The sequence below is a fragment of the Solanum verrucosum genome, unplaced genomic scaffold (genome assembly GCF_900185275.1).
Source record: "Solanum verrucosum unplaced genomic scaffold, falcon-dt-bn FXZP01000259.1, whole genome shotgun sequence".
Lineage (NCBI taxonomy): Eukaryota > Viridiplantae > Streptophyta > Magnoliopsida > Solanales > Solanaceae > Solanum > Solanum verrucosum.
The window spans coordinates 575748-603009 of NW_026019973.1; the positions used below are offsets into that span (position 1 = coordinate 575748).

Here is a 27262-nt window from a genome sequence, read left to right on the forward strand (position 1 = left end):
AACTCAACTCAATACAACGACAAACAAAAGTTTTATATTTTTTTTTTATAAAATTGATATACAAGATTATATATATATAGTATTATATAAAATTATACGACGTTGTTATCAGTAGCAAAGTTTCATTATAAAGCAAGGTGAAAAATAATTTTTTTTGATAAGTAGATTGAGATATAGATCAAAAGTAAATTATTGAGATAATTTTTGAAATAAATATTTAATTTCATCGAAAAAATGCAATTGAATCTATTCAATTTTTTTATGGTAGAAGATAACAATTATTTGATATATGTTTGTGGAAAAAAAAATGTTAATAATGATGGAACTTCATTATTGAGAAAAATATGGAATTAGACCAATTTAGATAAGCATTGGATACCAACTAAATCGTGTAATATAACTTTTTAAATTACACTATAATGTAATTATTTCAATTTTATAAGTCTCTTATGCTTTATAGCACTAACTTCTTTTGTTCAGAATATTAAGTTGGTGAGTTACAATATCTTTATTAGAAAAATAATGTATCTTTAAAAAACAGAAGAAGATATTTTTAACCTAAAAGTACATAAAGATATTTTAAAAACTAAACTATTAATGACAGAGATGTCTATCATTTTAAAATCAAATTATTAATAAATAATATTTTTATTCAATTTTGTATAGTTCTTCTATATTTTAGAATCTGCACCTATCGAACATATTCATGAATTCTAAATAATATCTTCCGTATGTAGATGAAAAAATGAAGAAATGGTGAGGGTATTACATGTGGGGAAATGTATGTTCATTAATCGGAATAAAGATTCAACTAAACAATCAATTAAGCTATTAACATTTTCGACGAAAATTATCATTATCTAAATCGTTAACTATTACCCGTTACCCGATGAGACCCACCACCCACGACTGCCACGTCAAAAGTGTCTCTCGAAATTTCCACCTGCCTAACAAGTAAACCAGTTACCTATAATTGACTCATCTCTCTGCTCTCTTCTTACCAACAAACCAAAAAATCCCCCTTTTCTCATGGCTCGTCTTCTCTCAAATCCCTTAACCCGAACCCGAACTCTTACCCGACCCGTATTCTCTCCACCTCTTCTCCTCACTCTCCGGCACCGTTCAAACTCCAATCGCTCCGGCGGCGGATCCGGTGACGGTGAAGGTGAACCACCGCACCCTCAGTTAATCGAGATCGACCTAGATTCCTCATCTAGTGGATCGGACGGTGGGGTAAAGAAGTTGGAGGAGGTAATCCATTCGGTTATCGTGAGGCGTTCTGCTCCAGATTGGTTACCTTTCTTGCCTGGATCCTCTTACTGGGTCCCACCTCCACAACCGTATGTGAAGATTGGGGGAATACATAGTCATCGTGGTGATTTTGATCCTCATAGGATACTAGAGGTTGTTGGGAAGATGGCAGCTGTGAAGAGTCATTTTGGTTCTGCTTCTTCTCTATCGGCTTCCTCTTTGTTATCAGAGGATGAATCGAGGTCGGTTTCTCGTGTTCGTGGATGGCCCTCGTCCTCATTTTTCACTGGAGGTATATACAATTTTTTATGGGTTTTTATGTTTTAGCTTTTAAGAAACTGTTTTGGAACTTTATAAATTAGTTTACAGTTTAAATTCTATCTTGATTTTGTAAATTGATAAGTAATTTGGGTCGGAGCGTCTGAGGGAGCATTGTTTTTCTTTTTTTGGGTGACATTTGAGAGGTAAAAATAGTTACTTTACTTGTTTTAAGCTCGTAAAGATACGATTTTGAGGTAATATATATGCTCTATAAATGGTATTAAGACCTATTTTGGTTACTGGTTGCCTAAAGCTGATGTCTTTCGAGTATGCAAGTATAGATGGTCCTTAGCTTAGAATTTAGATCAAGGAGTTTCCTAATAGGCTAATTATGATTCCTACAAAGGATGTCATGGATTCATATAACTGGTGTTAACTCATTTAGGATTGAGGGCTGGTGAGTAGAACCGATTAAGATGCTTGTACCAACATAAACTTATTGTACGCAATTGGAAAAACAATTGAGATCATCTCTAGGGAGGCAAGTTATTTTCTACTTGGCTCTTTCTACATTTCACTTATCAACATCTGAATTTTCTACTTATGCTTATCATCAAAAACTGCCAACACTACCCCAAACGCCCTAAAAATGGTTTAAAATTTGTTTGCTTTGGTAGAATGTTTTGCGTGGGAATTGTTTCTTTTGAGATTATTGTAAAATAGGGCCAAGCTGATAGATTTGTTTTATTGGATTGCAAGAAAAATGTGTGAGGAATTTGTATCTACATAACCAAATAGATATTCCTGAATTTGGATCCACCAGCCTATTGGGGCATGTATAAACTTTTGCTGACTGAGATATGTGCGTGCAATCATCTGTGTGGATGTTAAGCCTGAAGCTCAATCAAATTGTAGCCCAAGGGCTAAGTGAACTTGGGGCAGTTATTAGTCTTAGCCTTTTATTTCAGAGAAATCGCACGCGGTTCTAAACCAACTATAGCTTTGTGCATGGTGTAGTGCCAAATGAGATATAGAATCTTAATGCAGCATCCCAAACTCAGAAAAGATATTAAACACTACAAGGATAAGCTTTCTCCAGAGTTGTGTGAAGTATTCCCTCCGTCACAAAGTTTAAGAAAGAAGGGAAGAAGTTTAAAACTTGTGGTCGAAAACAAAGCTTAGACATTTATGTTGCTAAAATTCATTTCATTATGGGTAAAAGAGTATTTAGAGTTAAGTTGTCTCCAATTAGAAAAAGGTGACATTTTTTTTTTGAGGCAAACTAAAAAGGAAAGTGTGCCACATAAATTGGGGCAGAGAGAATAGTAAACAAGGAAGTTTATTTTCTTTATTTTAGTTGGGAGCTACATTATACTATTTCATATATTTGATGAACTTTTGTTCTTCTAGTAAGTCGCATTGCAAGGTCATAAAGAGCTAAATGCATTCTCTACATATGGAAGCACCAAGTACATTTGCCTATGAAAGAAGAGCAGCTTATTTTGTAACAGATTTCAACCTCCCTTCGGGAAGTAGAGCAGAAAAGCACCCATATTGACTTGTGTAAGCGGAAGGACGACTGAACTACTATTGGCACCCCAAACTAGGAATTACAACTGGAAATCCGACATTAGGTAGTCATTATGATCAGAAACTCACTCTCTTTAAACGGACCAGCCTATCACGGCGATTGGAACAAAGACACATTTGGTTGAGGATTCCCAGGTGGAAACTTTCTGTTCATCAGCAGAATAGCTGAAATCTAATTGTATTGAAACCAGTGGGATCATAAATGGAAAAAACAAATCTTAATTTCCTTCACCTGGAATACTTGCTGCATGTTCTTTGGGATGTCTCTTATTTTGTCTTGAGAATGTGGTGTCTTTGCTATATGTGTTTAAATAGGTTGATTCCTCGTGGAGATGGGGAAGTAGTGGAGTTCAAAGACGCCCTTAATGAAAAGAATTCTCTCAATATTTAGTTATATTTGTCTCTGGCAACATTTTAATGGATCAGAGTTGCTGCTGTACTTGGAAATACAGCAGTGAACCTATCCAGCAGCTCTATGGTATAGTTGTAATGGCAACATTGATGATATTCTTAGCATTCCTTCCTTCTTGCAGGGCCTGCGTTCCCAACCCCAGTGCAGGTGGTGGAAGTGGAGGTGAAGCTTGAGGACAACCCGGATTATGATTCTAAATCTGAGGACGAAGGATAAATGACCTGTCTGTGTAGTGAGCTTCTGTAGTAAGTTGTTTATCAACACTTGCATTTTGTGATCTGCATCTACTTTTCAATTCTGTCTAGAGGGATCTACTTTTAATCTATCAATTCTAGTTTTGAGTCATTTTATCCTAGCGGCTTTTGATACATCTCATGAAATTCCCTTTTGTAAGCCAAGGCAAGGCATTTCTTGGTTGACCTAGTCTTCCAGGCAATACCTTTAAGATGTGTCTTCCCTTATTTTATTTTTTTTGAGTTGTGGGGGAGGGGGGGGGGGGGGGGTAGGATTAAAAAGTCTGTTGGATCTTGAACTGATCAGAGAACTGCAGCCGGCAAACTTTATATTTTACAATTTAAACAAGATTTGTGGTCTTGATAATACAATTTGGTTTATCATAAAAAGTGGTAAGATGTGCATTTCTTTAAGGGGTCGTTTGGTTGGGTGTACAAGAATAATGCTAATATGGTGTATTAGTAATGCTTGTTGAGTTATGTTGTTTCTAATGCAATGTTTGTTTTTTTTTTTTTTTTTTTTATGACAAGGGAAACTCGCAGCCGCTACCCTAATGCAATGTTTGGTTTTTTGTTTTCAAAAACATCCTCCACAAATATGATGGGAAGGATGTGGAAAAGGTTTTGAGGGACAATTGTGCCTTCAACCATGCATGGATTAGAACTCGTTGCATCACTAGTATCATGGATGTCTATGCATTAGTTATACATACCTTAATACCACCCTAATTGTATATATTGTTGAATTTTTGCAGGCTTAGTAACCTTGTAAATTCTTTGAAAACCTGGAAAACATAAGAAGCTGCTTACCTCATGAAGGACGAGCAAGCTAAGTTACACAGATCGGAGATTGGGGTTTTAGTTCTTCAATCCATGGTCTTGTTCAATGTAGTGGTTCAATGCTCAGCCTACCTAGAAAAAATCTATGTATTTATGATGGTGTTTGAACTGTATGATCTGGAAAATAATCAGCCTGTTTAGTTTAATGCTGTTTGCTTTTATGTCTGATGTGTTATTGCCATGGCTTTAACCTGTTGTCAGCGATATCATCACCGTCTCAGCTCTTCTGTTGGTCTGCTTATCATCTATTGCGAGGCGATATTATGCCTCTTGAAAGAGATACTTGATAGATGTAATAACAAGAGTATGTTAGCACAAGATAATGTGAAGCTTAAATAACAAGAGTGTTACTAATAATTACTATCCTAAGAAATTATTTCAGTAGCGTGAAATATTTTTCAAGGGTTAGTTAAGTAGCCTTAACCTGCAAAATTTTTAATCCGCACCACATAACAACTCTTTTCATTATAGACCCGTCCCGCATAGACCTGCTTCGCATGAACCCGCCCTGCATAATTTTCTTGATATTTTCTTTTTCTAGTTATGTTTGATATTAAAAATAAAATTCATAAAAATAAATTCATTTTTTTATTAAGTTGTATTAATTTAATAGGATAGTGACTTAAAATTTTATTTTTTAGAGGTCAAGTGGGAATAATTTAAAAAATTGCATTATTTTTAATTGAACCATTTTTATTTATTATCTTGAATATTTTATTAGCTTTAATGAAATTATTTTAATAAATACTGTTCTATCACTCTTATAACATGTAAAAAGTTAAAATTAAGTTTGAATCCACATAAAATCACAGCAACCCGCCCCGCCCCATATTAATTTTAAAAAAACTCACTTCAATCCAGCCCGCATCCTCCTCGTCCCACACAACCTTAAACCTGCCCCGCCCCATATAGCCTTAAACCCGCCCCGCATCCGCCCGACCCATTGCCATCCTATAGTTAAATCTACCTCAATGAGAATGATGTAGGAACAAGTAAATTTCAATAAGTTGAAATAACAAGGGAAAATTTTGTATTTGACTTTGTTTGTCAGTTTGATCTTTCTATTTACTATTTTATCGACCGAATACTTAAACTCAATGAAATAAGATAATTTTTTCTAAAAAAGGTTGCATGTTCATCCAATGTAAGCATATTTAAATGATGTGCGTGTGATACACTCATTTTCGAAGCATGAGGCCTTTTGAAAAGGTAATAGCAATACTTTTGGCATTTATAACAATCATCTTCTTTCCCAATTATTCAACACCATTGTTGATTAAAAGTTGAGCTCCTTTTTACCTCTCATTCAGTTTTTCCTCTACAATTTTTTTTTCGTTACTTTTTCTGTTTATGTCATTCTTCAGACTCGTGCATATCCTTCATTAGTACTCGATTTTTTTCTTCAATTTTTTTAGTTTTATTTTTGCTCGTTTATATTTCTCGTTTTTCAAAAACTTAATTATAATTATATGTTTTTGCTATTATGGACTTGCGAAACTTGAGATGTCAAGAACACTAACCAATCCTACAAGAATGTTTAGAAATGCCAAAAATAGACAATTAGTGATGAATGTGGATTTAGCCAATGGGTTCATTTAGTTAATCCAACATATCAAAAACAATATGTAGTTAAAAATAATTGTATTAAGCTTTTAAAAGATATTGAGTATATTTGTCATTTTTGCACTTTAACCATATTATAAAGGCATAGACTTTGAGACTTTACTTCCACATAATTGAATTTTACACAATTTGAATGAAGAATTGACTTACATGCCGATGAATTAGAGTTTAGTGATCTTGAATTTTAGATCGTAACACCTAGACATGCAATATTATTTGTCTACAATAGGAAGTAATTAGCTATCGTACAAACAGGTGGTCTTAGTATTTGCTAGGCCAAAAGTTTTGTACAAGCAGTCAATAATTTCTTAATTAGACCGTTAGAAATATTGTTCCACTAAAAAGACGATTAACAAAAGTCAGCTTCATTTGATTCATTATTTCATGCTATATAACATTTCAATTTGCTTCAAGTTGTTCGTCATAGTTCAACATCTCGATCCTCGAATCTTCGATGACTCTTATAATTGAGATAACATGACATTAAAATCTAAAGAAGTAAACACAAAACCTTAAATTATAACTATAAATATAGAAATAAATTTAAATATTTTTTTCGAAATAGTTTAACACTTAACATTAATCCGTCATACTTTAGTGTTCCATTAATTTTAATAACAAATACTAGTAACTTTCTAATGTAAAGTTCCAAAAATATAATTTAAAAGGAAAAAAATGAAGAAAATTATTTATACTCCAAACATTGCCAGATCATTCACTAAATAAAACAACGTGGCTTGTTCCTATTGGAGTAGATAGTGAAAAAATACGTAGCTAAAAAATAGAGAGCAAAATTAGACTAACATTTATTATTGAAAAAAAAAGGGGTGAGCAATACTCCGATCTTCAAAAACAAGAGAAGCAAAAAAAGAAGAGAAAATTGAGAAAGCTTCAATGGCGGAAAAACATGAAAATCTCAGCTCAACCTCGGAACAACATTCGTCTTCTTCTGCCTCTGCTTATCAAAAATCTCCAGAAGATGCCCTCAAGAAACAACCCCAGGTGCCCATTTTCTCAATTAAGTTACTTTTTTTTGTTTTTGGTGATTTCAAGAATTGACTTTGGTGGAAATTGTTTGTTGGGTATGAACTTGAATTGAATAAATTAAGATTTTTTTTAGTGGTGTAACATTTCTGAATTAGATGGAGTTCCTTCTTTTGCCTTCTCGTTTTATGATGGATGTAAAGTAGAATTTTGTTTTGTTGGTGGAAAATTAGGGTATGTAGTTTGATGTTAATGTTTTTGGCTTAAAGAGTCCTTGTTGTATATTCAATGTATCTACGATTCAGGAATTCCAAAAAAAAAACTGGTGTTGATTATAAAAAAATTGATCTTTGGTCTATTTATAGTTGTTGATAAGGGCAAAACCTGTAAGTAGGAAAGATGTATGCGATTTGAAGTTCCTGTGTGTGTGTGTGTGATGGGGATACAGTAAAACCTCATCCCGGAACCCTCTTCCAAGTGAAAACAGCTGTGCCTTCCCAATTTGATCCCAGATTCTAGGTTGAAAGTGGAGTGTTCGTGCGCCACTGGAATAACCTCTCTTGTCATTTTCAGGGCTTTAATCTTTGGAGTTCAATGTCTTTTACGTGTCAAAAATTAATGTCCGTTGTAAACAAACCCTACACACGTGTCCGTTGTACATATACCTTAGCATGTTTCTGTGAGTGGAAGTGAAAAATTAATGTCCGTTGTAAATGAACCCTACACACGTGTCTGTTGTACATATACCTTAGCATGTTTCTGTGAGTGGAAGTGAAAAATTAATGTCCGTTGTAAACAAACCCTACACACGTGTCCGTTGTACATATACCTTAGCATGTTTCTGTGAGTGGAAGTGAAAAAATTAATGTCCGTTGTAAAAAACCCTACACACATGTCTGTTGTACATATACCTTAGCATGTTTCTGTGAGTGGAAGTGAAAAATTTAATGTCCGTTGTAAACAAACCCTACACACGTGTCCGTTGTACATATACCTTAGCATGTTTCTGTGAGTGGAAGTGAAAAATTAATGTCCGTTGTAAACAAACCCTACACACATGTCTGTTGTACATATACCTTAGCATGTTTCTGTGAGTGGAATTGAAAAATTAATGTCCGTTGTAAACAAACCCTACACACGTGTCCGTTGTACATGTACCTTAGCACATTTCTGTGGGTGAAAGTGAGCTATAATGAGGAGAAGTACAATGTCTTGGTAGCTGAATAACCCTAATGAAGTTATAGGTTCTTGGTTTGCTTGCTTTTGATGTCATTATCAAGCATCCAACATTCTCTATTTGTAAAGCATTAATTACAGCTCGAAAATTGGTAAGAGTCAATGTCATGCTTACACATTGGAGGATGTTATATCTCAATCTACATGGACCTGCTAAACATGTGCTGAATCACTAGACGCGTTTAAAAGGAAATCTATCTTATCTAGGAAAGGACAACAATGTTTTTTTTGGTGGGAGTGGGGGAAGAGGTAAAAACTTACCCGCACTTGGTATTTACCCTAAACCAGGAAAAAAAGATGTCCTTTTAACTTTCCAGAGCCACGAAATGCTATCGATTAGCTGCATAATCCCGTGTCTTTGGGAGAGCTACATTGCAGATTGAAATGTAGAAATTCTAAATTGTCTTTCTAATGTTGAGTCCTTCTTGCTTTTCATAATGTATGGATGCATCGATGATTGTTTTTGCTTCATATGCATGGATGCGATTCCATTTGGAATATTCTTTTTAATTTGTTACACTCTTTATTATAGCCATGATGGAGTGAGTAAATCAGAGATTGGTTATCCGTCGCTTTTGGATACTGATTGAGATTTAAAACCGATTTTGCACACTGAGGTGAAGGGAATTTCCAAACAGCCTGACACTGCTTGGAATTTAAGACCCAAGAAATAGCTCATTTAGCACTATACCTCCCACTTCACTCACAAATCTTTTTTTTTTGACTTCTACATTTAGATATGTTTAATCATACAAAATAAGATACAACTGGATACGTTTATCCAAACTGCTTGTAGCATTCTTTGTTTACTTGGTTCCCCAATTTATCCAATTATATGAATTTTCTTTATCCAACTTGTGGACCACAATCCCATTTTTAGAGTATGATTTTTCATCAAATTCCTACCTTACCATTCAATCTGGTTTTAGGGGTGCGTGCATCAAGTGAAGATCAATGGAGTGGTAATCTGGAAGAGTTAATTCGAAAGATGCTTCTCTGTTATGAACTTGATTGCACCACTCACGACAATTGCTGAATTTGGTAGGATTATAAGTCTTGGTCGATGCCTAACAAGACAGTCATGCGAGTTGTCTTTATTATGCCCATTGATGTCAAAAGGATTTACTGGCCACCTTTTGGTAGGCAAATGCCTTTGCAATTTTGAGAGCCTGGATATTTTGCAGCCACTAACTTTTCCTTGTCAGTAGGATATTGCTTGGCTTTTTTATGAACTTTTTTTGTGAAAGAAAATGCTTCCTTGCATTTGAGAAGTTATTCACTAATTCTTTTATCTGTTTTTACAGCTCCCATCATTTCAGGGTTCACCGATGGTGAATTATCAGATGCTCCAAGCCATGTATCCTACACTACTTCCTGGAGCTCTCGGTATGCAGCCAATCCAGGAGGAGTTGAACCATGGACCAGGCCTTTATGCTGTACCTGTTGCCCCTTTTATGGGACAATATGCAGGGTTTCCACCAAACACTCTAATTCCATTTACTTACGCTGTACCTACGTAAGTGTCCCTGAGACTTCAGATCTAGTTTTTGATGTATAAGTTGTCATCATCATCTTTAGCCTCTGTAATTGGCATGCTGACTTCACTTTCAGCATGGAACAACACAGGAATTAAATAGGTTTCCTTATTTTCCATTGTTCCATTTGAATTAATGCATCATATTCAGTTAGATAGCTGTATCTGCCTAGTACTCAGCTTCTTGACTCCATATCTGATGTAGCAAGAATTGTAGATTTGTGCATGTATATTCAATGCTTTTATAATCAAAGCTGAAGTTCTCTATTCAGGAGTACAACATGTCAGGTGTTTAAGAAATTCTCTGCTGCATCAGTAGAAGTGCATTTTAGCCAATTTTGGTTCGTTTTTTAAAAAAGGTCCCCCAAGTCCATAGCACCAGCGGATTAACACTTCTGGCTAGACAATGGAAACATGGTAACTAAAGTTGCTGCAGCCTAGAATATCCAACCTCCTTTAAAAATCATCCAAGAGTAGGAAAATAAAAATAAATAGAATGATAATAATGACAAAAAGAACAAGACTTACCTGCACAGACCATTTAAGTTGGAATAAGGATGATTTAGTATTTCTTGGTAAACCTACAAATCTGCTGTTCAGAGCTTTTTGTGTACATGCAATACACTCACTAAATTCTGGCACCTTCTTTATTCTAGAAATGTTTGACACCCCTTTGACTTGTGAATTTATATTTTGGAATTGAAGTCTAAACTAGCAAAAAGAACTACAATGCCACAATTCCAACCAAGTTAGGGTTGGCTACATTAATCCTCATTGACCATGTCGCTCCATTTAAACCCTCTCAGGCAGTTCTCTTAAACTCTGCAAAAGTTATGTTAGATAGTTGTCAGTCTTTAATAGGCAAGTAACTGATCTTAGTATTCAGTTAAGTTTTTGGATCATTTGTGGCAGGGAGGGAGAAAGATTGTGATTGTGATTTATTTATTTGAATCAAAGAACTTCAATTTTTTTGGTTCTCTTTAGCAAAATACGGTAAAAGCTTTTTATAGATGCACAGTAAACAGTTCTCATTTTTGCTTTCTCTCCTTGAAGAACTCCTGTAACATTTCACGTTGGCCAAGTCTCAGATTCTGGTCTGCGGCATTATATCATCATTAAGGTTGAACTCCTGAATAGTCGCTCATTGATAAGGAACCTAATGTGGTGTCGTACTGTGCTGGACATGATTTATGTGACTAGCACCTTTTCCTGTACATACTTAGCAGCCTTTTTGCTGCTGATTATAAATAACACTTTTTTACTTTAACCTGATCAACAAATTAAAAGATGTTAGCTCGTTTCTCTTTCTGTTCTCTACTTGGTGTTCATGCCTCTTAGTTGCTTGAAGATACATAGTTCTTTGTTACCATTGTTGTACTTATCATCTGCTTAAATGACATCAACCTAAAATACTAGGGATGAAGCCATACTTATTTCTCATGCACCTGGAAACTAGTAGGTATATATATCCAATCAATTGCATGTCATGTTATTGATAACTTTATTCCCTTCATTTGCCTTCATACTCTGACAAAACATGAAGCCCCGGTGTTGAGTGCTTAAGCCGGAAGTATTGGAAGTTATACTTTCTAGTTTCTTAAAAGGGCTACTTCCCTAAAAAACCTATTCGAGCAGAGCCTTATTAGTCTCTCCTTGCAAAAATTAAAAAAACAAAACATGCTGCTCTTGACAGTGGACCTAGTATTCCAGAAAATGGAGCTGTAGGTGAGGAGCAAGGTCAGATGGGACAGCAGCAGCCTCAGCAGCAACAGCTTGGACCCCAACGACAAATAGTTGTCAGAAGATTTCAAATTGCATTTCAGCTAGATCTCTTGCTTATTTTGAAGCTGGCTGCAGTAATTTTTTTGTTCAATCAAGATGGATCAAGACAGAGGCTTGTTCTGCTTGTGTTTTTAGCTTCACTTGTGTACCTGTAAGTATTTGTCAATTATGATCACTTCTATTTCCTTTTTATTTATTTATTTATTTTATTTGTTGTGTTGTGCGTTACTCAAGCCGAGGGTCTTTCAGAAACCGTCTCTCTACTTCAACAAGGTAGGGATAAGTCTGCGTACACTCTACCCTTCCCGGACCCCACTTATGGGACTACACTGGGTTGTTGCTTATTCATTTTATTAAATACTAACAATTTGGTCTTAGAAAGTTGTTGTGACAATTAAGAATTCTTTTGGACGCATCAAGTTCTGCAACATAACCAATATGAATGAGAATGTGGATATACTAAAGGATAAACTAAAGTTTCCTTTTTCTTTGGAAAAGAAAACAGCTAAGTTGTCCCTATATTTGTTTTGTTCTCCTAAATAGCATTCAGATCTTCAGTTGATTTTTATAGTTTATCACATCCCATTTCCTTGGTTTCCTTTCTTGGGCATAGTTCTTTTGGTGCCTTTTGGTCTCCTTTTCCATTCTCTCTTTGCTCCATTGTGGAACACTAAAGTGAATTGTTCATTGTCTTGAAGGTGAACCCTCTAGCTTTTCTCCCGACCATTTATGCTTGTTTACTGGCCCCATTAGGTATGTTTGCATACCACAGTAACCAACTTGAACAAGGGTGTGTTCGGTTTGAAGGAAAATGTTTTCTAGGAAAATAAGTGGGTCCTACTAATTTTTCTTGTGTTTGGTAAGTAAGCAAAAAAATTATCCTAAAAGCCTTTGTATATAACTTAGACAAATACTATGGGAGGTGGGGGTGAGGAGGTATGGATGTGGGATGGTGGGAATGAGGGCTATGGGGTGAGAGTGAAGATGACGTGCATTTGGAGTGTAGGGAGGAAACAATCAATGTGGAATGTCACTAGTAGAGCTTGTTTTTCCTACTTCCATTAGGGAGCTTATTTTTCTCATTTTTAAGTAGCTGCTTTTCTTGGAGAAAGTGTATTCCAAAATATTTGACAGCCGAACATGGGAAAATTGGAAAACATTCCTCAAGTGTATTTAGTGCTAAAATGCCTCCATATTTTTCGTTTCTTAGTTTTTTCTAACGATAAAATCATATAATTTGCATTGTGGTTGAATTGCCTATGAAGGAGGGAGAACTTAGAGCCTGTTTGGATAGGCTTATAACTTAAGGACATATATTAGGAATCTTTAACTTGTGACTTTTGGCTTATTTTTGTTCTTTGGCTTAAAAGCACTTCTTATCTTACCCAAACACTACAAAAGGGCTTAAAACTATTTGGCGTAAAAGCACCTAAAAATAAGCCAATCCAAACAGGATCTTACGATTGTGTTCATTGAAATATGTCTTTTGTTTTTGCTTTGTCGTTAAGTCACGCCATATATTTCCTGTTGGTCATTGTAGATATCAAACTGGAGCTCTTGCACCTTTGGTACGGTGGCTTTCACAAGGAATGCAGAGGGCTGCTGCACCTCCTCAACCACCTAGGCCAGCTGTCAGGGCAGATAATGTACCAGGTGCTGGAAGGCAAGGAAATGACAATGTTGCAGCTGGAGGTACTTCCGTTTAGCTTATGTCAATAAATAGATAAACACATCTTAGATGTACATGGGGACTGTGCCCTTGTTGTCCTGCCCAGCACCATCTTGGTGCATCACCCTTTACATTCTCTCAAAAGAAAGATATAACACATTGTAGGCTGGTGTACTGATAAACCGACACTTGGTGCCTTTCTTTTTGGGTAGGTCTCAGAATTTTAGTCCTCCTTTTATAAAACTAACCATGTCAATTTACCAACATCAACTGAATGTTGCTTTCATGTTGGTCTGGAATATCAGCTGGGAAATGTGTGCATTCATAACGTAAGAGTTAATGTGGATACCGGAACATCTCTTAACTCTTCTTTGTCATATTGTTCTGGCAGAGGGACAACCTGGAGGCGAGAATGAAAATCTACTAGGTAACGACGTAAATAGGGTAGGTGAGAATGAGCAGGCAGTGGAACCCAGAGCTGCTGACGGTGGCAACCGCTGGTGGGGTATTGCAAAGGAGATCCAAATGATTGTCTTTGGCTTCATAACTTCCCTTCTTCCAGGTTTTCACAACATTGACTAGATTGTACAGATCAAGTAGCAGTTGCAGATAGCAAAGAGGGATGAAGAGAACTTTCCCTGTTTTCAAAATTTACAATAGCCAATATTCTGTTGCTACCATGTGTTTTGAGAGGACATCAAATGTATAACTTAAAGATTGTTTTCTCTTCTATTTTGTCATAACATAGATCTAAATGATGTTGTTGTTCTTAATATGATTGGCGAGGTTGTGTTTAATTAGTGAAAATAGTTGTTTAATCCTCTACTTATGTTATTAACTTGGGCTGGGCGTTTGGTATTTCGAAGTTTGGTTAACTTTGGTACGGTAAATTCCGGTTTGATTTGGCAATTCGGTTTTCGGTGATCTATGATCACTCCTATTTGTGATCACGTTGTGGTGATTAAAACTTGCCAAATTTGTTCTCAGCGTTCTTGTAACTCACAAATGAGAGATATAGGGTGTGTTTGGTATGAAGGAAAATATTTTCTTCAATTTCTCATGTTCGGTTGGTCAAGTATCTTGGAAAACAAATTTTCTCTAAGAAAACGAGCTTCTTAAAAGTGAGGCTAATGACTTTACTAATGAAAGTATGGAAGATAAGTTGATCCACTGATATTTCACATTGTTTCATTGTGTTCTCTCACTCTCCAACACACTTCATCTTTACCTTCACTCCCATAGCCCTCGTTCCCACCATCCCCCACTCCTACCTCCCTGCACTCACCTTTCATAGTATTTGTGTAAAGTATATATAAATGCTTTTAGAATAATTTTTTTTGCTTAGCTACCGATCACATAAGGAACCCACTTATTTTCTTGGAATACATTTTCCGCCGAAAAATATTTTCCTGTTTACTAAACGCACCCATAACTTCTTATCATAAAAACAATGAACTAGAAATCATATAATTTGATTAGTTTTAGGATTCCCACCCTCCTTATACAGGAACTTTCCTTATTTTTTTTACATGAATAGAGCAAGCATTTTTAATTGGTAGGATTTTAGTTATATGATAAATTATCAACATTATCTCAACTAATATTTTAGTGATTCTCTTGATTTTCAACTAATGACATAATAGTTCTTTTGGCAACAAATTTTATTACTAGTTTTTTTTTTATACTTCACCTACATCTTGCTATAGTCGTCTGAATTGCCTTGCAAGCGCTGCATCTATATGGTAAGCCTACTTCGCGAAAGCGTGTAAATAGAAGACCCTTTTTTTGGATTGTCTTGTTTTTTCAGGAAGAAAACCTTAGCACAAGGAGACAGAAATATGTATTTGTATAATGATGATTTCTAGGATAAAGTTTTTGTTTACAACTCAGGCTACTATTATTGTTTTTAAGAAGTCAACTCCCTTGATTTGTGATTTGAGTTCTCCTACATCTTTCTATTAATGTTTGTTTTCTTGGTATGTAACCAAAGCTTTAAGCAAGAAGAATTAGTTTGTGTTGTAAAACAAGACTTAGATTGTTTTTCATTTGGAAAACTATGGGTTCTAGTCATGGAAAATCTTCAACTATCAGGGATCGATCAGTTGAAGGAACGGTATCCTCAGTTGTAGTTGAGACATTTGTGGCAGAAGAGAAGGAAGAAATCCTTCACACCAGGAGATGGAAACTGAATCCAAGACTCAGCAGAGGAGTACCAAAAGGCATAGAAGGTGAACTAGTTGTTGCTGGATGGCCTATTTGGCTTGTTGCAGCTGCTGGTAATGCTTTAAATGGATGGCTTCCAAGAAGTGCTGATACTTTTAACAAAATAGATAAAATTGGCCAGGGAACTTACAGTAATGTCTACATAGCTCGCGATTGTTTGCTCAATAAGTTTGTTGCTCTGAAGAAGGTTCGTTTTGACAATTTTGATCCTGAGAGTGTCAAGTTTATGGCAAGAGAGATCATTATATCGAGAAGGCTTGGTGATCACCCGAACGTTATCAAATTGGAAGGTTTAGCCATCTCGAAAATGAACTACAGTTTGTACCTTGTTTTTGAATGCATGGAATATGATCTCAAGGCAATTCAAGAACACAAAGGTGTCAAGTTTTCTGAACCTGAAATCAAATGTTACATGAACCAGCTGCTTAAAGGGCTTGATCACTGCCATAGCCGTGGTATCTTGCATCGAGATGTCAAAACTTCTAACTTATTAGTTGATAAATATGGTATCCTAAAACTTGCAGATTTTGGGTTGTCAACATTTTTTGATCCAGAACAAAGCATGCCTTTAACTAGCAAAATTGTGACTCTCTGGTATCGGCCACCAGAACTTCTGCTTGGATCAAATAGTTATGGAGTTGGAGTTGATTTATGGGGTGTTGGTTGTGTACTTGGTGAACTATTTACTGGCAAGCCTATTATGCCTGGTAAAACTGAAGTTGAGCAATTGCATAAAATCTTCAAGCTATGTGGCTCTCCATCTGATGATTTTTGGAAAAAATCCAAATTGCCAAATGCAAAGATATTGAAGCCAATAGAGCCTTATAGACGGATTCTTCACACGACCTTTCATGATCTTCCTGCAGCTGCTGTAGGACTAATGGACACTTTACTTTCCTTAAAAGCTGAATATAGAGGGACTGCAGCTCATGCTCTTCAGAATGAGTTTTTCACAACAGAACCATTTGCTTGTGATACCTCAAGTTTGCCACAATACCCCCCCAGCAAAGAGATTTATGCAAAAAAGACTGAAATCAAGAGGAGGGTCCGGAATTATGCATGCGATAGAAGTGTAAGGGCAATTCCAGCAGCTGAAGCTAATGCAGAAATAAAGAGTAACATAGACAGAAGACAGCTCCTTAACCTTTCAAAAGCCCGGAATAGGCTTGAAAAAACAAATGAATATGTCTCAGGAGGTGTTCTAGATGAAGGAACAAACTCTTCTGAATGTTTTCAAGTGTCCAGCAGAAAAGAGGGATCAGAGAATTATACTGAGAGAGAGATAAGGGAAGAACCAATTCATGATGACCATGATATCAAAGGAAAGAAGAAGTGGTCAGGTCCATTACTCAGAGAGCATGACAACATGATTCTTGGGAAGGAATCAACAGCTAAAGGGAATGACCATGACTCGAAGGGAAAGACAAATCTAGGTCCATCAACATCGACTAATGATCAAATATCTTCTCTATTACCCGACAAATGGACCAGTATGCAGAGCTTACCAAGAGAGCACGAGGCACGGATCCTAAAAGATGCTCAATTGGTGATGTCTGACAAGAAAATGTCAGAAGGGGAAGGTAATAACTCCAACAAACTTATTGAACAATTGTTTCCTCCTGCAGAATCAGATGGCCTTGATTTCCTGGAAGACAGCCAATTTTTTTGTCCACTTCCATTTACATCAAAACCAATTGATGTGGATCGAATAATTAGAGAGCATGACCGACAGATCCAAGAATCTGTTGAACACGCCAAGCAACAGAAGAAACTAGCTAAAGCACAGTTTTGAGGTATGAAAACCAATACAAGCTGCTTGGATATTCACTTTATTTACAGAAAAAAAGTACATTCGGACCTGGTTCAATATAGTCTATTTCCAGAATGGGAACGTGAAACTAATTATCCCGCTTACTGCAACAAGTACTCAGACTTTATAAAGGTTCGCAATCAGAGACATAAAATGACTTTCTATGCCTCAGATACAATGATACAGTTATGCCTAACTATTTGCCAGGACTGTTGATCAGTAAGAGATTTTTGGTTGGAAATCCTTCTTGATTTTAGACTTTCTATATGAAATGTGTAATCTCATACAGTTAGCTTTTCTTGAAGTGCTCAATATTAAGTTGGTCTGGAAGTTGTTTTCATAAGTTTGTTTCTTTAAATCGTGGAACGCGATCTGCTGTCATACTTTGATTTTGTATACCCATTCCCTTTAATTTCTCGTTCATTGATGCATCCCAGTAACTTGTAGCCCGACCCCTTCGGCTGCTTTTCATAGTGTATATCTGTTGTGATAAATATTAAAAATTCATCAGCAACATCATTCTATAGTTTAAGCATTGCTGTCATCGTAAAACACTACTACTAACTATATATATAATGGAAAGGTGAAAGCAGCATCCTGCACTGCCATGCTGCAACAAGTACTTAGACTTCACAAAAGTTGCCAATTTGTAACATCTTTGATCTGACCGTCTGTGCCTCAGATTGAATCTTTAACTTGATGCAATTGGTACAGAAAGAATGAAGCAAACATATAGAATCTTTAACTTGATGCAATTGGCAATATAGAGTGTGATGTTATACCGACCAACTTAATATCGGAAACCATTTGTCAAGAGAATATTTTCAGAAAAATACTTGTTTTTCTACACAAATATATTTCTCAAAAATTCTTTTCAGCCTACCAAATACAGTGCATCTTAAGTGTACTCATCTAAGAAGTTCCTATACCAAACAAAACTCAGGTTTTGGTGAGCTACTATATAGAACCTTCTGTCTCTTTCACTAAATTATTCTTATTAGTATTATATTTGTACCAAATTGATGATTTCTAGGAAACTTCTTTGTTTACAAAGCGAACCATTATTGCTTTATGAAGTCAACTATCTACGAATGTTTGTTTTCTTGGTATCTAACCAAATCTTTAGGAAACTAGTTTTTTTAAATTGGTTTTCATTTTGGAAACTATGGATTTCAGATGCAGTAGAATATTTTCAACTATCTGAGATGAATCAGATGAAGGAACACAAGCTTCAGATGGAGTTGAGACATTTACGGCAGAAGAAATCTTTCATGCCAGGAGACGGAAACCGAATCCAAGACTCAGCAGAGGAGTACCAAAAGGCATTAAATGTGAACTAGTTTCTGCTGGATGGCCTAATTGGCTTGTTGCAGCAGCTGGTAATGCTTTAAATGGATGGCTTCCAAGAAGAGCTGATACTTTTGAGTTTGTAGATTTGATTGGCCAGGGAGCTTACAGTAATGCATACAAGGCTCGAGATACTGTGCTTAATAAGGTTGTTGCTCTGAAGAAAGTTCGTTTGGACAATCTTGATCCTGAGAGTGTCATGTTTATGGCGAGAGAGATCATCATATTGAGAAGGCTTGGTGATCACCCGAGTGTTATCAAATTGGCCTTGAAAATGTACCTTGTTTTTGATTGTGTGGAATATGATCTCAAGGGAATTCAAGAACACAAAGGTGTCAAGTTTTCTGAACCTGATATCAAATGTTACATGAACCAGCTGCTTAAAGGGCTTAATCACTGCCATAGGCGTGGTATCTTGCATCGAGATATAAAGACTTCTAACCTGTTAGTTAACAAAGAAGGTATCCTGAAAATTGCAGATTTTGGGTTGTCAACATTTTTTGATCCAGAACAATGCATTCCCTTAACTAACAAAGTTGTGACTCTCTGGTATCGGCCACCGGAACTTTTGCTTGGATCAAATTGTTATGGAGTTGGAGTTGATTTATGGGGTGTTGGTTGTGTACTTGGTGAACTATTTACTGGCAAGCCAATTATGCCTGGTAGAACTGAAGTTGAGCAACTGCATAGTCTTCAAGCTCTGTGGTTCTCCATCTGATGATTTTTGGCAAAAATCCAAATTTCCTACTGCACAGATATTTAAGCCAATAGAGCCTTATAGAAGGAATTTCGAGGCGACCTTTCATGATGTTCCTGCTGCTGCTGTAAGACTAATGGACACTTTACTTTCCATAGAAGCTGAATATAGAGGGACTGCAGCTCTTGCTCTTAAGAGTGAGTTTTTCACAACAGAACCATTTGCTTGTGATACCTCAAGTTTGCCACAGTGTCCCCCCCGCTGAAAGATCAATGCACAAATTTATGCAAAAAAGACAGAAATCAGGGGGAGAAGGGACAGAAAGTATGTACGCAATAGGATAAGGGAAATTCAACTAGCTGAAGCTAATGCACAATTGGAGAGTAACATGTTCAGAAGACAACTCCTTACCCAATCAAAAGGCCAGAGTAGGCTTGATGAAAAAAATGAATATGTATCAGGAGGTGTTCTAAAAGAAGGAACAAACGCTACTGCATTTTTTCAGTTGTCCAGCAGAAAAGAGGGCTCAGAGAATTATACTCAGAGAGAGATGAGGAAAGAACCAATTCATGATGACCATGATAGCAAGGGAAAGAAGAAGTGGTCAGGTCCACTACCTGCTCCATCAAACAAAATGCAGGATTTAATCCGAGAACATGCTGTCATGATCCTCAGAGCTGTTACGCGTGTAAGGCTTGAGAAGGGATCAACAGCTAAAGGAAATGACAATGACTCTAAGGGAAAGACGAATCGTTCTTTAGATCCATCAACATCGAGTAAGGACCAAATATCTACTCTTTTACCTGCCAAATGGACCAATATGCAGGGATTACCAAATATCCTACAAGATGCACAATGCGTGATGTCTGAAAAGGAAAAAATGGTGGAAGGGGAAGGCAATAACTCCAAGGTAGTGAAGAACCAACTTATTGAACAATTGTTGCCTCTTGCAGAATCAGATGGCCATGATTTACTGGAAGACAACCAATATTTTGGTCCACTTCCATCTGCATTAAAACCAATGGATGTGGATAGAATACTTAGAGTGCACGACCAACAGATCCAAGAATCTGTTGAACGCGCCAAGCAACACAACAAAACTAGCTAAAGCTCGGTTTTGAGGCATGAAAACAACAATGAAAACCAACATAAGCTGCTTGGATATTCACTCTTTTCTACAGAGAAGAAGTAACGAAGGTAAAGGTTTGCAAACCATTAAACTCTGTACTAATAACAATCATATATATATATATATATATATATATATATATACTAGTTTTTCGACACATGCGTTGCACGTGATTACCAATTCAGAAAATATATGTTATAGTAAATAGTATTTTTGTCATCTAACCAAATGTGTTTGCACGTGTATTTCACGTTAAACTGTTCGGATGTCATGTGAACATGTGAAGATAACAACTACATTTTATTTTTTAGAACTAATTTTTGAATATTAATTTTTATTTTATAAGTTATAACATAATCAATGACGTTTTTGTTGTTGACTCTCATATTTGACTTCTCGATTGACTGTGTAAATAAATCAAAGCTTCAAAGCTAGTTATCAGACTGTTCATAGTTAACTAAGAAAGGTTTCCTTTTTTTTTTTACCAGAAAAGCTAAAAACTAAAATTAAAAAATATACTCTATCTGTGAAATCATACATATAATCACCTGTTTATCTTACACCCAACAAGGATGTAGTTGATATACTTGTAAATAATTTTCAATTTATTCAATCAAGCATGATTTGTCCAAGGAAAAATATCAACACCGTGTTATCACATATATAGGGACGGTATAATAATATGAAAAATTATTGGTCAAAAGTTAAGATAAAAAAGATGAAAGATAGAAATAGTTAATATAATAACTGTGAGAATTCATAATCATATAACTAAAGAACAAGGTTCATCAGTCAACTCCGAGAAAAAAAAAAAAGGCAGATCACTCAAACATTAAAGATCATTATCAAAAGGGGAGGTAAAGACAACTGTATTTTGACAATAATAATGATGGTGTGTTCCTTCATAAATTGTTAAAAAATAAGAGAGAAAGTGAAGGTACAAAATACAACGTAGAGACACCTGAGAAATATTGAGTGAAGGGAAAGGACAGATGCATTTCATGTAATCCTCAAGATAAAATTGCTCCTCTTTTTGCTTAATTATTCTATTGTTGGTAGAACATTGAAGCATATCATCAAAGGGGAGTTAACACCACAACCATGCACTTTGTAAGCTACAAACGAACCACTATTACCAACTGATTTAATTTTGATATGACAAAATTATTGCATAAAAGGCACCACCAGGTTGTCACGCAACTAATGGCACAAGTAATACACCGACAAAAATGTACATTTTCTATTTTCACCAAAAAGAAATCTTTCTTTCCACTCACAACTCGAAGTTCTCTTATAGAACGGGTAAGCCACAAAAGAATGTTCCTTGCTTCCAGCTATCCTCATGAGTCATTTTTGCTGTAATCTGTCTCTCGATAAGAAGCTTTCTTTTGATCCGGGGTAATCTCGTCTTCTTGAAGAATTACGGATTCCTAAACCTAGTAAGGGAAAGCGATTCTACTCCAATTGCATTCATCAGTTGGATGAGAGTGAGAATAGAAAGGAAGCCGGGAGGAAGAATGGAGTATAGCATTACCTCAGTAATCAGCATATACTAAGAGCAAAGGCATCACTTACAGCCTTATTCAAACTCACTCAATGACAATAAATTACACGATTTTTTTTAAAATGCAAGAAGAAGAAGAGTAGAAGATTACAAAAAAATTGTGGTTGAAAAAATGAGAGGAAGCCTCTCTATTTATAGTCAACAAAGGGTGGTATGACCAAATATTTTTGTGTCTTATCTGAAAAGTCATGACCTTTTGAGAAGTCACAACCCTTTGAAAAAGTCACAACTCTTTGGAAAAGTCACAACTCATCGAAAAATCGCAACCCTTAGAAAAAAGTCACAACTTATCAGAAAAATCACAACTCATCCAAAAAGTCACAACCTAAGTTAGGAATATTATAGTAATTTAACATTCAAGTTAGGAGTTCATGCTTTTAAGGTAATATAGAAGATATAGATATATTTGCATTAACAAAAGTATTTATCCCATAAAAATTAGCTATTAAATAAATAATAAAAATTAAACGAATACAAACTTCACATGGTGTTATTACAAGTCATATGATCTTTTCCTTGTCTAAAATATTGAAATATTAAGAAATAATAAATCAGTAAAATAAAAGTGCAATGTTTATATAGTAATAACTATTTTGAAGAAAACTTTATGGCAATCTAAATCACATAAGTAGCATTGATAAATAAAGTTATTCTTCTGTCTTGAGCATCAAAAAGACAAATCGTGATAATTCTCTAACTCTTGAGAAGTTTAATAATTTAGGAAAAAGATATTTAGAAGCATTTATCTACATCACAAGAAAAATTGTTGAAAAAAAACAAATGAATTTAGACTACATCATGTAAACTTCATATATTGGAACATTACATACTGATGTATATATTAACTAAAAATAATAATTATTATATCATCAGAATTATTTTTCTCAAGCCAAGTTAAGAAATATACCCTCTTAAGATAGACCGATTTACTTCATCAGAATAGTTGTACCTCATATTCCGCTAAACTTCGAACTCACTCAAAGACAATAAATCACACGAAAATTTTAAAAATGAAAGAAGAAGAAGGGTAAAAGATTAAAAAAAATGTGGTTGAAAAATGAGAGGAAGTCCCTCTATTTATAGTCAACAAAGGATAGTATGAATAAACATTTTTTGTGTCTTATCAGGAAAGTCATGGCCTTTTCGAGAAGTCACAACCCCTTGAAAAAGTCACACCTTATAGACAAGTCACAACTCTTTGGAAAAGTCACAACTTATTGAAAAATCACAACCCTTTGAAAATAGTCACAACTTATCGAAAAAGTCACAACTCATTGAATAATCACAACCCTTTGAAAAAAGTCACAACCTAAGTTAGAGATATTATAGTAATTTAACATTCAAGTTAGGAGTTCATGCTTTTAAGGTAATATATAGATATAAAAGAGAACCTTAGGCCCGCCTACGTTGCGCCACCACAAACCAGAATTCCCTTTTAATTTATTTATTTACAAAATTTGCCTTCCCTTTCATGAAAAGTTGTGACTTTAATGAAAAGTTGCGCCTTTAATGAAGAATTGTGACTTTTATGAAAAGTTATGACTTTAATAAAGAGTTGCGACTTTTATGAAAAGTTATAACTTTTATAAAAGGTTGTAACCTTTCTGAAGGGCTGCAACTTTTTCAAATAGTTGTAACCTTTCTAATAAGGCACAATGTTCACGGTTTGGTTTGGGTTGGTTATTGGTCAAAATCAAAACCAAACCAACTTAATCGGTTTTAAAATTATCAAAACCAAACCAAACCAAATATAATATACATTTATCGGTTTGGTTGTTTTCGGTTTTGATTTGGTTTGGTTCGGTTCGGTTATTAACCATACATAAAAATAAAAGAAACAATTAATTCAAAACGTGAAAAAAATGACAACAATCCATTCAAACAAAAAAATAGTTAGAATGGCTGTCATTACAGAACTTTCGATCATTGAATTTACTGAATAAAACTTCAAAATTCACTATTTTGGCATAGAAGGAAGAGACAATGACATTTTCAGTCCACAAAGAATTTCCATAGACACTCATATACATGAAACCAATAAGAAAAATGTTCTTACCTTGGACATTTTTTCTGTCATAAGTAAATTATAAATAAAGTTTGATGAAACATATATAAAATCTTTAAAATTGTTTATGAATATAATATATTATGTATGTATAATAATAAAATTTATGTATATAACTTGTTGGTTCGGTTCGATTATTTCTTCGATTTTTTTCGAACAAAACCATAACCAAACCAAATACTATCGGTTCTTAACAATCTAAAACCAAACCAAACCAAAACCCAAATTAAATCGGTTCATTTAATCGATTTGATTTGGTTTTTCGGTTTGGATCGATTTGTATCCAAACCATGAACACCCCTAGGCACTATAAACATTTATTCACACTACCCTTTGTTGTCTATAAATAGAGGAGTTTTCTCTCATTTTAACACAACGAAAATTCTGAACCTCCTCCTCTTTTTTTTTTTGATGACCCTCCTCCTCCTCCTCTTCTTCTTCTTCACAATTAAATATTTGCATACTTTGCTCATGTTGAGTGGCTCACTGACACTATTGCTTATGTTACAGATCCTGATATGTATTTTTACAATCATTAATTTATAATTTATGTTTAAGTTATTAATGCTAAATGATAAGATATAATAATTTTCATTTTCCTTTACATTATTAATGTTTGTTACTACTTAATCTTGTATATAAGATACTATAGTGTTTTAGTTTAATGCCAGATAGGTTTTAAGTATTATTTTATAAATTCTGTGACATTAAATTCCCGCGCGAAGCACGAATAATTTTACTAGTAGTATTATAATTGTCTAGCATGTAGACATTTTAATCACAGGCTGCACCATATTAATACTAATAACAGCCACAGCCACAGCCACCTAGCTAACAGACGCCAATATTAATCAAATAGCAATAGCTTCATAAAGGCGCAGGCAGACCATAAAAAAAACAACTATAATAGCTTTTACAATGAGCTGGATTCAGAAGCTAAAAGCAGAAAATAGTGTCATCATTTTTCAATTGATCACCCTTGGCATTTTCCATAAAACATAATGTGTTAGCCACAATCTCCTCAATTGCACAATACTAAAAGAACAGTTATTCAACTATCATTGCATTAGATATCAAACACATTGTCAACAATTCAACGATTCGAATGCTTAAACCAAAAACATCCTTGAAATTAACCTCCCCAACCCCCTTAAATAAACCTCAACAGCGTGAATGAAAACTCAAACGTTATAGATGCTCAGTCGTGCAGTGTCCCCAAAATGTCTTCATCCCGGTACAAATGAAACCTGCCACAAGATCATCAAGAAAGTTTAGAAAATGAATAAAGCTTTAAGCTTTTAGAGCAATACAAGGACAGATAACAAAGTGCACTCACTCTTTCTCCCCCAACTTGACTTGAGTACCACCGTACTCGGGCAACAAGACGGTGTCACCTTCCTTGACAGCAGTAGGGATTAAGTTCCCTGTCTTGTCATGAAGTCCTGGCCCAACAGCCACCACTTTCCCGGAATTCAGCTGAAATTCACAAGACTGACTTGATTAAAACTTGAAAACACAAACACCAAACGATCAAAATCTTAAGCTAAATTGGGTTACATATCCAACATAATACAACGCTAACAACAACTCAACCAATCAACTAAGTCTCAACCGACCTTGAATATACAAACACCAAAACATCTCAAAGACAACTCAATCAAAGACAAGTTAAAATCACTTATGTAAATATTCAACATCAATCAAATTGCTCAACAAATTCTACAGGTCCTCCAAAATTTAGCACTTACAATACCCCAAAATATTCCCCATCGCAATACTTTGAGTTCTGAGCTCAGCTATGTGAACACTTAATTTTTTTCTGCCCAACTCAAACTCATCTCATTCTGATACTTGAGAAATGAGAAGTCTTTCAAAACTACATGATTTTGTCGGCCTATCGAATGAATAAACAAATAATGTTGCTGGATATATCCAAACGAGTTCCAAATACTTCTTTGTAGAGGTTTCTCAAACTACATGTCGTCTAACAGAATCTCCAAACAAATTATATCCCCAAACAAACTATATGTTCTCTAAATTCACAAGACCAGCTTGAATAAACACCAAAAGATCTCAGCTAAAATTGGAATGCATATCCAAGACAATAAAACAATAAAACAATCAAATGTGTCTCAATCAAAGACAAATTAATATATGTTCAGCTTAGGATGGACCCATATCAGTCAAATGCTCAACAAACTCTAAAATTTAGCACTTAGAATAAACCCGATCAAAAGAAAACCAAAATAGTTGAGTTCTGAACTCGGCTAAGTAAATCCAATTCATTCGGATACTTAACAAAGCAGAACCTTTTCAAAATTAAATCTTGTCTAAATTTCACACTTATGTCCGCCGTCAAATGAAAACAACAACAAGACTGTGATGAATCTAACTGAGACCCATTTACCAATTTCAATCGAACATTCAACAAATTACAGTTTTCTAAGTTACCGACCTTAGAGGACTTCTCAGGGAGAAGAATACCGGCACTTGTTTTAGCAGGAGCTGTAATTTTCTCAATCAAAATCCTGTTAAGTGTTGGGATCAAACGTTTCGCCATGGTTACTGCTACTGCTGCTTGAACAAGAAGATTTTGCTTTTCTGCTGTGTGGTGTGTGGGGGGGAGAAGAGAGATCGTTGAAACTGGGATTTAATATATGCACAGAAATTCAAGATTTGAGCAGGTTTTAGTTTTAGGGGTTTAGGGTTTTAAAGTCCATATTTACCTTTTTCTGTTATTGGGCCTTATCATGTGGCCCAGTTTTATATTTTTTTGTTAAATTTTGATCAACTACTATCTATTTTAATTGGAAAAATCACAAAAATCTCACATTTTAGTTTACTTATCACCATTATCCCCTATAAGTTTTACAAATCTCCAAAATCCCTCATTTCGCGCATCAGATTAGTGTATCTCGCGCATTAGATTAATGTATCTCACGCATCAGATTAGTGTATCTCGCGCATCAGATTAGTGTATCATGTATAAAATGTACATCAGATTAGTGTATC

The 27262-nt window shown here is 35.2% G+C and overlaps 4 protein-coding genes and 1 pseudogene across 4 annotated transcripts in view; 4 read left to right on the forward strand and 1 right to left on the reverse strand.

The window, feature by feature from the left end:
* The first annotated feature begins 1005 nt into the window (after window positions 1-1005).
* LOC125817277 (uncharacterized) lies at window positions 1006-4746 on the forward strand. Its single transcript, XM_049496819.1, has 3 exons — window positions 1006-1543; window positions 3636-3759; window positions 4503-4746. The coding sequence occupies exons 1-2, from the start codon at window positions 1030-1032 to the stop codon at window positions 3728-3730; spliced, it is 609 nt and encodes a 202-aa protein (XP_049352776.1). The 5' UTR covers window positions 1006-1029; the 3' UTR covers window positions 3731-3759; window positions 4503-4746.
* Window positions 4747-7055: 2309 nt separating this feature from the next.
* On the forward strand, window positions 7056-14240 carry LOC125817278 (uncharacterized). Its single transcript, XM_049496820.1, has 5 exons — window positions 7056-7212; window positions 9735-9946; window positions 11658-11897; window positions 13287-13438; window positions 13807-14240. Exons 1-5 carry the CDS (start codon window positions 7105-7107, stop codon window positions 13995-13997), a joined length of 903 nt encoding a protein of 300 aa, XP_049352777.1. The 5' UTR covers window positions 7056-7104; the 3' UTR covers window positions 13998-14240.
* Window positions 14241-15471: 1231 nt separating this feature from the next.
* Window positions 15472-27262, forward strand: part of LOC125817273 (probable serine/threonine-protein kinase At1g54610) — a 79039-nt gene continuing 67248 nt past the window's right edge. The window contains exon 1 of the mRNA XM_049496816.1: window positions 15472-15643. Coding sequence (XP_049352773.1) covers window positions 15472-15643 — 172 coding nt within the window. The remainder of the gene's footprint in view (window positions 15644-27262) is intronic.
* Window positions 17637-20253, forward strand: LOC125817221 (probable serine/threonine-protein kinase At1g54610; annotated as a pseudogene).
* On the reverse strand, window positions 25195-26934 carry LOC125817224 (10 kDa chaperonin, mitochondrial-like). The gene is made up of 3 exons (XM_049496770.1): window positions 26706-26934; window positions 25587-25726; window positions 25195-25497 (listed from the first exon to the last, which is right to left on the reverse strand). The coding sequence occupies exons 1-3, from the start codon at window positions 26808-26810 to the stop codon at window positions 25449-25451; spliced, it is 294 nt and encodes a 97-aa protein (XP_049352727.1). The 5' UTR covers window positions 26811-26934; the 3' UTR covers window positions 25195-25448.

What these genes read in the sequence shown, in the direction of transcription:
- LOC125817277 (XM_049496819.1), top strand. Translation starts at nt 1,030, where the DNA reads ATGGCTCGTCTTCTCTCAAATCCCTTAACCCGAACCCGAACTCTTACC. An exon ending in GTCCTCATTTTTCACTGGAG is followed by an intron (nt 1,544 to 3,635) that starts GTATATACAATT and finishes TCCTTCTTGCAG; the next exon opens with GGCCTGCGTTCCCAACCCCA.
- LOC125817278 (XM_049496820.1), top strand. Translation starts at nt 7,105, where the DNA reads ATGGCGGAAAAACATGAAAATCTCAGCTCAACCTCGGAACAACATTCG. An exon ending in CCCTCAAGAAACAACCCCAG is followed by an intron (nt 7,213 to 9,734) that starts GTGCCCATTTTC and finishes CTGTTTTTACAG; the next exon opens with CTCCCATCATTTCAGGGTTC. An exon ending in TTTACTTACGCTGTACCTAC is followed by an intron (nt 9,947 to 11,657) that starts GTAAGTGTCCCT and finishes TGCTCTTGACAG; the next exon opens with TGGACCTAGTATTCCAGAAA.
- LOC125817224 (XM_049496770.1), bottom strand. Translation starts at nt 26,810, where the DNA reads ATGGCGAAACGTTTGATCCCAACACTTAACAGGATTTTGATTGAGAAA. An exon ending in TCCCTGAGAAGTCCTCTAAG is followed by an intron (nt 25,727 to 26,705) that starts GTCGGTAACTTA and finishes TGTGAATTTCAG; the next exon opens with CTGAATTCCGGGAAAGTGGT. An exon ending in GTCAAGTTGGGGGAGAAAGA is followed by an intron (nt 25,498 to 25,586) that starts GTGAGTGCACTT and finishes ATCTTGTGGCAG; the next exon opens with GTTTCATTTGTACCGGGATG.